Below are 11,178 nucleotides of genomic sequence, written 5' to 3'. Positions count from 1 at the left end.
AAGTAATGAAAATAATAATAAAAATTATAAATAAAAAATATAAAAATAAACATATGAAGAAATCAGTAATCAAAAATACTATTTTCCATAGAATCTGGATGCTTCTTGTAATGTTAGTGTCTCCATAGGTATTCTAATACTTTTGAAACTTGGACACAGTTGTTAATTTTCAAGTGGGAGTCTAAGTTACATTTTCCAGATATAGTAAATTGAAATCCTTAACTGTACCTGCCAACACGGTGACTACTGCAGAAAAGGCGTTGATCTTTAGGCCATCAATGACATTACTGTAGTAGCACGTTTCTACTGACATAAGAATGGTTCCAGTCAGAAGCAAAATTATGTACAGAAGCTCTGCTACAATAGAGAGCCATAAAACCCCTGGAAAACCAAATCAATAGCAATGATATTATAAGCAGTCATTTAGTATTTTCACCATTTCTTTCTTCTTTATTTGTATTGCTTGTATAACATTAAAAAAAAAGCTCAAAGGCTGTGAGGATGCTATCGTAACATTATAGAAAGACTTCAAGGTCAATGGGCACCCTAAATTATAATTCCCTCTACCGATTTGGTCATTTAGTGGAAGAGCACTTGCACATGTTTGCTGTACACTCAAAAAGCTTACAGTACAAGGTGGGGAGTATGGTTTTATACTAAGTAGCTACCCTAAAATTACCATGAACTAAAGTTCATAGTAAGATATTAAAAATATAATAATTACTAATAAAAAGAAGAATTACTATCTAATTATTGTTGACATCATGGTTGCTGAGTCCAGAGAGGAGTGTACCAAAACAGATGACCATGTTATGCAGCTAACATACTACAAGGCCACACACACAACAACATGGCCTGAGGATCTAAAATCTTCCCCGTTAAGTTCTTGGGCCAAGCTATGCATGGGAGTTCCTGAGCAAGGTTTATTTCTCCAGCAAATCTTTGTCTCAGTAAAAAATTTTTGTTTTGTTCAGGAACTCCAGATGTTACATTGCCCAACTGTATTGGCTGCTTCAGCTATGAGTACTTGCAACTTAGCATTTTTTATGTGAGCCATCATTACATATGCACTGAACAACTGTGATAAGGCTGATGTGAGAATGATAAATTCAGGAGGGTTGAGGCTGATGAGTCCTGAGTTTTGTGCACACAGCAGCCATATGAATATGCAGAACACAAACTCACTCTTCTTCTGCACAGGGCAGGAGTCTACTTCCACACAGGATTTCATTACCCAGGGATAGCTTATCAGGTATCTATATTTTTCTCCCTCACTATAAAAATCTTGATTTATTTGTGCACAGTGACAGACTGCAATAGAGGAAAGGAGGACTAGACTTCAGATACTGAGTCTTCCTTCTTCCCCAAGGGTCTGAGATTGTGTATCAAGGAAAGTACTCCAGTCCCAGTATCCTGAAAATGCAATTTCAACCCCCTGGTAAATAAATAAGAGGTTTGTTCTGTTTGTTTGTTTGTTTGTTTTCTGGATCAGCCATTTACAAAGTGATTGGTCTAACCACATCAGTGATAGGATTTACATTGGACAGGGGAGCTTAGCAGCATCTTCAGGCATGTTTTATAGGAACATGAACAGTCTATGAAACAAAGAGGGCAACTCTCTGCTTTCAGGAGAGTGGATATGCCTCCTTCAGTTCTAGGTAAGGTACAGGGAGGGGATTCTGACTGTCATCAAGATTTGTTTGGTCTACAACACATCTTCCCCAAGTCCCCACAGCATATTGCCTGCACTTGTTCACATGCTGTCTGTCCCTCTACCCTCTTCAGGCTGCATGGTGCAATCCACAAAATCTGTGACTGTGAATATCAAGGTATAAAGAGAGGGGAAAAAAATTTACAGATCTTGACTTTCAGTACCCATATGCAAGTAATTTTAGAAAACATTTGTATTCAAATGAATTATTTTCAAAAGACATTTAAAGTCATGTGGACTTAATTTTGAACCTGAAAAACTAAATAAAGGACAAAGGCTTTGTGGGATTAAAGAAAACATTTTTTATATCAAAATACAGGATATTTATATTACTAAATGTGATCAAGAAAGTTTTATTTACACAAAGAAAATGGACATATCTACCTCGATCAGCAGCTGGAGTCAGACTAATGAAGCTTCTACATTTCTCACCTAAAAAAAAATTTTAAAATAAAATTCAGAATTCTTTTTTATTCTGTAGTTATCTAAAGAAATACATTAATAGAATGCAGAAACAGCAAAACCTATCATAAAAGCATGACTGAGATGATCGGGAGAAACTATTTCTGATGTATGTTTGTACACACAAAGACATCAACCTACTTCTGGGAATTAGCTAGAGAATCCTTCCAGACTTTTTCAAGGCAGAACCAGAGTCTGGGAGACTTAACAAAAGACTATGAATTGATTTCCAAAAGGCTGTATATGTGAAAGCCAGAACAGGAAAACAATTCCTTTGAAAGACCAGCATCTTGTATACCATCTTCCCTGTGAACGAAGACCAGTTCTCCATACAGAGCAAGGCTCCTGATCGCACAAATTTCTTTTAAGCTTGATTGCAACCTTTTTCTGTAAGCTTTAATTTTAAAGCCCGTGTGACCTCCTGACCTCCACACAGATGCTGTGAACAAAGGTCTTGTAATTACTTCTGCTCTGCTGTAAAAATACAGACTGATTTTCTTCAGTACTGTACTCAGTTGGAAAATAAGAACAGCCTCAGCAGATGCACAAATTAAACAATCCTGGTATCCGTAGTAATCACCTCCTGAAAGATGTATTTTGGAGATGTATTTTGGTTTTTTGTAAATCTTCAACATTTACCACCCTTAAAATTGTATAATTTAAAAGACTTTCAGGTAGAGCAGGACATTCAGGATAGTTAAGTGCAAAAATATTTGTATTTTACAGCACAGTTGACAGATGATTTGATTTCTCTGAAGTTTTGTTCTCGTTGTCAGTTGTAAACTGATCAGAAAAATAAGGGAGAAAATTTACTGTTGATCTGGTTTTACAATAAATGCCCTATTTCTTGGACCAGTTAAGTAATTCTCTTTTACGAAGATCCAAAATCAACTAGAAACTTTCATTAACAGCAAGCTAATTTCATTCTACTGTCATACATATACACAAAATGAAACTCAGTGACTAGTAAGTCTCCAAATTGTATTTTAGCAGAGTGAAAATGATCTTATTCTGCTCTGATTTAGAAATACAAGTGCTTAAGAGGAAATCCATGAAATAACAGATCTCACAGATTTAATTGCTCATATGATTTTTAAAACAAACAAAAAAATCACATTGTACCTTCATGTTGCCATAGGGAATTATAAGCAATCATTTAAGGCAAGCATGTTCATTTATGCCTAAGGGACTAGAAACATCAGAAGAATGAAACACTTTCCTGTTAAAGTAACTTAACTTGCTTCTCTAGTTAGAAGAATGACAAAAAACTAATCTGTACTACCACCTCTCACACTAAAGCACGTTGCAGAATTTAGTAGGAATTTTTCTGGAATTGACTGGATAATACCCTCTAAGAGCCGTTCCTAGAAAACTTTTAAAGAATATTTTTCCTTTAAAATACATACACAGTATTACAACAAAGAGGAAGGTGACACCAAATAAGTAGGAAGAACTCAGTACTTTCTTAATTAAATTTAGATGGATTTACTCACCTTCTCCATTTATAATTTCTTCACAGGAATACCAAATCCCAGCATGAAACCTTCGGTCAATGAACTTGTCATCTCCTGTCTCCCAGATATACTGCACAGCATTGCTGTTGTTGGCATCAGGGCTATTAAAGCGGATGCAGTGATCGCCTTTGTTCTGTCCTGTACAGAAAGGTTTTGCAACTTTTCTTGTCCCTTCACACCAGTAACTGCTACTGAATGCTGTAATAGAGAAGACTAAAGAGAGAAAACCGAGAGAAAATGCTGCTGAGGCTCTTTGACCTCTGTCTGCATCTGCGACTGAAACTGGCATCCTCCACGACTGCACCACCAGTTGTTCTAGAAAAAATGTTTTACAGCTCTATCTATCTCTCTGTCTGGTGAAACACTGGCGTGTGTTTACCATCCTATTCTTCATTCCTCTCAGAAAATTGTATCAGCTTAGTGGTTAAGACAGAAAGCAGAGATATGGGCATGTCTAGAAATCATGTGGCAGGACAGATTAAGGATATAGGACAGTGTTGTTCGGCAGTAGTGTCTTGTAAAAGAAACATAAGGACATAGGACAATAAATTATAGTTTGCCCCATGAATCACAGGAATAAAGATACACACAACACCAAAGCATTGGAAGTACCCCAGTATGTGATCATAAAAAATGTATTTATACAAACAAAATATAAATTTTTACCTTGATTAGCAGATGGAGTTGGATTGTTAGAATTCCATTTCTTATCTAAGTAATAGAAAAAATCTTACAGCTCCAAATGCTCCTGTTACACTGAACACTGATTAAATTGAATACAGTTGTGAAACTTACTATAAAATTCTCAGGAAGATAAATCCAGTTGCTGAGTTAGAGCATTTCACAACACTAAACCACTTCCCAAGACCACCGGAAAAGTGATTGCACCTATTCAAAGTTCAACTTGTGACAAATGAAAGGCATGACTTTGCTATTGATGGGCTTCTGGGCACTGTCCAGTTTGCCTCCATGAGCTCATAATAGAAGTCTTGCCCAGGTTAGGTGAAACAGTAGAGAAAAAGCTGAATTATCCTCATTTTTCTGTTCTTCTGCTCTCTCTTGAAATAGCATTTTTTTCTTCATCTAAGAAACATTTCCCACCTTGGTATGTTATATATGTTGTTTCTTCTGCCTGTTTGATAGCAAAAGTAAGTGGTGCAAAAAAAACCCAGAAGGAGCAGGAGTGTTAGTAAATGATTGCTTCATTTTACTACTGTAAGGTCAAAACACATACCCTAGGGGAGAGTGATACCGCAGCACAGACAGTGAAGTAACACATGTATCTTTTTAATTAAAATAATTCTGCTTTTTAAGACAATTCTTTACTTGGAAGATGTCAGGGTTAAAGAAGCATGGGTCTAGACAAGTCATAACATGAAACCCAAAGAAACAGGACAAATGCCTGCTTTATACTGCTATAAAGCTCTCAGCTTGAGGACCTGGCCAGCAAAAGAGTGAAAGACCAAGCAGGTATCTGGACTAAAAAGGCACAGCTAATCTCACAGTCCAAAAAGCAGACTGAGACAGGAGTTACTTTCTTCGTACAGCTTTTTGTTACTCTATTGTCACAGTGACATAGCATCCATGATCTCCACTTGAAGCCTCTGTTCACTGACATTTTCTGGGCAGCATTACCTCAGCAGGTCTGAGAACAGAATCATTAGGATGGAGGAAAGTCCTTTTAAGGATTAAACACTTACCTATGTTCCTATTCCAGGGAATAATCTGCATACGGTTATATTCAAATATATTTTTAAGCCTGTGAAACCACTGACTCAAGACAGCTGAGCTCATTTGGGAATGAGAGTGACACCCCTTCAGTATGTACAAAGTTTACAGTTCTATGCCCATTACAAAATTTAACCAGCATAAATCCCATAGCATTCTTGTCTTCTTTGACTAAACAGGCCTTGTACTAGACTATGAATCAGTCTCTGGAGACCAGAAAAAGCTCTGACAATAGATATCTTCGGGTTGACAACTGCAGTCTGAGATTTTTCACTGACCCAGTTTTCTGCTTATGCCCTATCAATGCTGGTGCCACAAATTTAAAATCAATTTTCCATGTAGCAATGTTCTATATGAGAAATGTGTTGCATGAGCATTAATTGCTTGGATCTTTTCACACTGTGTAAAAAGAAACAAAATAAAAGAGGGGCAAAAGAAATTAAATGGACCTTCCTTCAAACAAAGTGTTATATTCAGTGATTTTCACTGGAATAAAGTTGAAACTGAATAAGGGGCAGCTGTGGCTAGCATTCAGCATTATGACCTTCCTGATCTATACTGTTCTAGTAAAAACTCTGAATGTTAACCCAGAAATTCAAACCTCATCTCTGCATTCTGTCTTTACCACCTAGTGCCTCAAATTCTTGGTGTAATTACAATATGGTGGTATGGGTCTCCTGCACTGACCTAGTCATGGGTAGCATTAACTCTAGAAAGGCACCACAGTACTTATTCAAATATAAACTTCAGATGTTTTTTAAAAGTGAGTAGGTAAAAACTAACAATTTGCAGGAATCAAAAACTGTAGAGTCTCATCTGCTGACTGCTAGATATCTGTGGAGAAGACGAAAGGTCTTGAATGCTACTGAGCAACAGTGAGGATGTAACACAGGAGACCCTGTGGATCCTGTCATCATGACAGTCTAGGCAGATGTCAGAGGCTCTTGACCACCAGGACATTTCTTACGTTGACTTCAGAACAGCTGCAGTGCCAGAGCACTGTTCAGGTTTCCTGGTTTTAACCTGCTATAGAGCTGATCTTACTCATGTGACCATTAGATGTGGCTTTATCCCTTGTAGCAATACATAGATGAGCAGTTGCTAGAGGGGCTTTGAAGTGCCTCACCCTGGTCCCCAGAGTTGCCATTAGGTGTGTCAGGGAAGAAAGTGTCTATAATGACACATCCACCCAGGAGATACAATAGTGCACAGCAACTGGTGTCCTTACAGTCAGGCCTCTAGAGTGGGCTGGATGCATTTACACCCTGAAATACTTGTCCCCAGAACACTTCCATACCCCATGTCCCAGTACTCTTTTTTTACCACATCCAGATTTCATGTATACATTGTGGGTATACATGATGCCCTACAGCGCCTGGATTCCTCCAGCACAATGCTTTGGCATATATGCAGAGAGAGCATCAGGTCTCACTGATGGCCAGGGTGATGGAGCGTACTGCAGGGTGTATCTGCCACACAGTTTGTGTTTAGCCTATGTGTGGCATTGAAAACTGGACTACTGCTAGCCTCCAAGTCCTAGTGTTACACCTCTGCCTGATCTCCAGCTTAACTGCTCAGGATGCATCTGAGTTCTAGGAAGCTCACGAGCAATCCTCCGGTATGAAAAGCTGCAAGTTTCATTTGTCTTGGAAATGGAGGAGGCAGCATCTTCTTGGCTTTCCATATTGATAACTCAAAGCATGATAGTTGTAAACTAAACCCTAAAATTAGTATATTATAAATGGTTTTATTCTCTGAGCTTGTATAACACACGGATTATTAATGTTTTCAGGCTCTTCTCTGTAGGAGATGAGCAAGGCTTTGACCTTGACGAGGCCAGCCTGTGGCCTTGAAAAAAAGACAAACAAGTTTTGAGAAAGTATTGACAAGAAAGAGGATGTGAGTCCGGGATTGCAACAACGACTGAGAAGGGACTGTGACCAATCATTGATCAAGGGAATGCGCATGATTACAAGGCTTTACCCTATCAGCAAAGCGCTGGTAGTGCGTGGACAGGCACATGGACAGCATAAACCTTATAAAAATGTGAAGTTGTAAGCAATAAAGGTCTTTGGTTTTCCTCTCGCCAGAGTCTGTGTTTTGTTCCTCCACATTTCTCTGTAACTACAAAAGTTGCAAACAATTATTTGAAAATGAAAGCTGAAATTCATTGGCAGTTTCTCCAACCTCACAGTTGAAGCTGTGGAAAAAAAAAAAAAAAGAAGTCACAAGAATTATAGTAAAACTTTAACTGCTGGTAACACTATTTTTTGTACATTTAGATTCTCCCCAGACCTGCACTGACTGCATATTTGACAGAATGTGATCAGAAAGGATAAAAGCAGCTATTAGGGAACTGCTTCCTAAGAGCCAACTAAATTCAGTAAGCTTCATACACAATTTTTTTCTTTTAATGGTTTCATGACGTATGCATAAATATATATATTTATTTATGGAGCTGTTTTGCATTCTTGCAAAACCATTGGCAAAATTCCCATGGAGTTTCAAGGGAATTGGATTAGCTCTTTAATGTTTTAATAGTTTTCTGACTTCTTATTGGCTAAAGGACAAGCTACAGTAAGCAGACTTTCTGTGAAGCTTCTCTCTGCCTTTAATCAGAAAAAAACCTAAAACTTATTTGGAGTCTAGCAAGCCTAGACACTTTAGTAGCCTTCCTCACTTATTTGCAAGAAGATTCATGTAAGAGTTGCAGTCAGAAGATATTTTACTTCTTTTTTCACAGGACAGGGTGATATAATTGATCTATAGTAGAGTGAAATAGCAGCATACTGGGTACAAATATTTTGGAATGGGCATGGTGAAATTTTTTGGTCTCTGTTCCAGCATGGGACTTTGGTCCAGAATGTCTCCTGTACAAGTCAGTTCTGTCATGATATTGTTTCTAGTGAAACAGGTAAGCTAATTCAATAATTAATACGGGACAGTATAAATGTGTGTTCATATCACATAACATTTTAACCTTCACAAACAGCATGTTTGTTTCAACAATAGTTCTCACATAACAATTTATATTTATTAAAATCGGTCATGAGAAATGTTGACTGAGAAGCTATAGAGTTTTATGTTAAAACTCACTCGGACTAGGTAATTTATTGCAGCTTTCCTTTATTAATACTTGTTCATACAGTGAATAAACTATGTTTGCATCAATTAATACAATCTCATTTCATATCTATATAGATCAGTATTGAATTATATTTATTTTTCAGTTTTCCTACCAGATAGCAATACTACTGCAATCATGTTTAATTTCTACTGGTTTTCACCTGTTCTAAAAAGAGCTTTGTTTTGTTCCTAGCACTGTCTTTTAGCCTTGCAGTCATAGAGAGGCTGAGAATTAAATCTCACATTTGTGAAATCTGGTGGTATTGGTTTCATTCTGTACCTCAGCTTCTTGCAGAAAGATAGTAAATCTCTATGCAATTTGGACATTTAATTCTTGTGGAGATTAACTAAACTATTCACTTTTTTTTCTAAATCTATCAGAACAAAAAAATCTGAAAGCTTATTTCTTTATCTGTATTGTCTTATAATTTGGAAGAGTTTTAGATATTTAATAACACAATAGTTCACTGTAATTCTTTTAAAGGAAATCTTCACGTATGTTTTAAATAATTATTTATTTATTAATATAAACCTTGGGTTTTATAAATTAAAAAAAATACTAAGTGGTAAATTTCAATTAATCTGAATGCAATTTATATTCAGATTTAGGGTATATCTCCAAGAAATAAGTTTACTAGAGAATAAGTGTAATTGACAGGATTGCTTTAAATTGAAAGTAGTAAGGTATTTCTATCCACTCGTCCTCCATTTAACTTTGCTACTAACGAAGTGGGTTTGCATGCGTATGTGCTGTAGAGATCATAAATGCGTTCCTAGATTTTTTGAAGAAGAAGTTACCAGGAGACATACATTTGTTTTTCTTTAATACAAAAATTTCCCAATGCTTTTATATAATTCAAACCTAGAACATTGTTCACATAAATGAATATAGAACTGAAACAACTCTCAGGTTTGTGAGACACATGAAGTCTGCAGGACACCTTGACCAAAGCACTGCTTCCATTAATGTTAACAGAAAATCTCCCAATTACTTCTGTGAGATCGAAATTTTGCAAGACTATAAATCACAGTGAATGTTTTTGTCGTGGTGATTCCTGTAACTTTTTTAAAGAATATAATATTTTTTTATATTTTATTTAATAAGAAAGAAAAAATTAAAGATGTAACAATTATAAAACACTATATCCGTATTTTCTAGCAAACACCTATACAGGTATGAAAAATATCAATCAGAATAAACCAGGAACATGGCCAAAATAATAAGCAAATATTTAAGCTCTTATTTCTAGTTTATACCTAAACTGATTTTTTTTCTGTCCATGATAGCGTAGTCTGAATAATCAAAAAGATTTTGTTTCACCATTAGCTTAGTGTAAGAAATTAAAAGAGTGAAATCTTGATTATACTGTGGTCAGTTATGAAAAAAAATAAATTTAAATCAGTCTGTTTTCAACCTTGGATGTTTATTATTATAACCCACTTCCTAAGTGAGAACCTCAGGTAGTGTTTTCTGCTACATCCAACATATTTTTAAACAGTGGTGTCATCTTGGTGCCTCAGAGCAAACCAAATGAATTAAAAGATCCTTCCAGGGAAATTTAATTACATTTCAGTATGGGTGAACTTCGGTGCAAGCAGGGTGTTAGGCTCACAGGCTGAGGTGGTTCCTTCGCTACCAGCAAGACTTCAGATACCCTGAAGTGATGTCCAGTGTAGGGCAAAAGGTTGCAGACTTTCTGAGCTTGTGTCTTGGATGCTGGAGTTTAATTTCTTCTGAGTCAGAAGTCCTGATTAAATGCTAGTGGCTGAACGTCAACTTAATCATAAAACTGAGATCAAAAGCCATGCTGGGCTGCATGTTGCCACTGCTTGAGATCACTGTAAATTTACCTGAAAGTTTGTATTTCTCCCTCTGAGAATGCATTGTATTTAAATTTTGATAGCACTGAGTAGCCTAAAACTTCAATCATAATAAACCATCAATGGATTCTCTAAACACAGACCCATGTCAGATGCAGAAAGCAATTTGTTGGTTCTTTGCAGAACATACCCACAGGACTGGGCCTTCTTCCACCTGTGGCAAAAGCAGGACAAACGCCTGCAATCTCAACAGTGATTCCTCTGCTTCTCACACTGACCCAAACAGCAAACCTTTCTCTTTCTGAGACAACCTGTGCCTCTCTCTGAAGAATAATAGCAACACGGAGGTAAGACACATGGGCAAGCCCACCTCTTTGATTTTTTGGTTGAATCCTTTTCACTTAGTTAAACAGACATATGACATCAAGGTGTCCCAATTCGTTATTTTCCCCTTCCATCTTAAGGCTAGTGCCTTATTCCCAGCCCACAATTTTCCTGCTCAGTGGACAGTGAGTATCTCTCTAGTGCATTTAATGCAGAAGAGCCTTAACAGGATGACCCATTGCAGAAAACACTGATGTCTTCAGTCTGGTTCACCAGCATTAATCCTTTTCAAGCCAAGAAGGGAAAGAAGTCTGATTTTCCTGATTCCAAGGCACTGCCAGAATTCTTCAGTCTTTTGCTATACCTATGTCCTTATAGATTTTTCCCAGAGAGAGCAGAGCCCACTGCAGAGTGCATAGTCATATACAAACAGTAAGCTTGGTTTTTTAGCTATATTTGATAAGTAGCTTGTTGTGGTTTAACTCTGGCTAG

At 36.9% G+C, this 11,178-nt stretch overlaps 1 protein-coding gene across 1 annotated transcript; it reads right to left on the bottom strand.

Annotated features, from left to right (window-relative positions):
* Positions 1-228: 228 nt before the first annotated feature.
* LOC104502720 (germ cell-specific gene 1-like protein) lies at positions 229-3,976 on the bottom strand (the record flags this gene model as incomplete). Its single annotated transcript, XM_010149936.1, has 3 exons — positions 3,667-3,976; positions 2,096-2,143; positions 229-381 (listed from the first exon to the last, which is right to left on the bottom strand). Coding segments are annotated over exons 1-3 (511 nt in total), but the record flags the coding sequence as incomplete, so codon positions are not given.
* Between the last annotated feature and the right edge of the window lie 7,202 nt (positions 3,977-11,178).

The sequence above is a fragment of the Eurypyga helias genome, unplaced genomic scaffold, assembly GCF_000690775.1.
Source record: "Eurypyga helias isolate BGI_N326 unplaced genomic scaffold, ASM69077v1 scaffold36604, whole genome shotgun sequence".
NCBI lineage: Eukaryota > Metazoa > Chordata > Aves > Eurypygiformes > Eurypygidae > Eurypyga > Eurypyga helias.
Note: the sequence above shows the minus strand (reverse complement) of the source record. Positions and strands in the feature narration are given on the sequence as shown.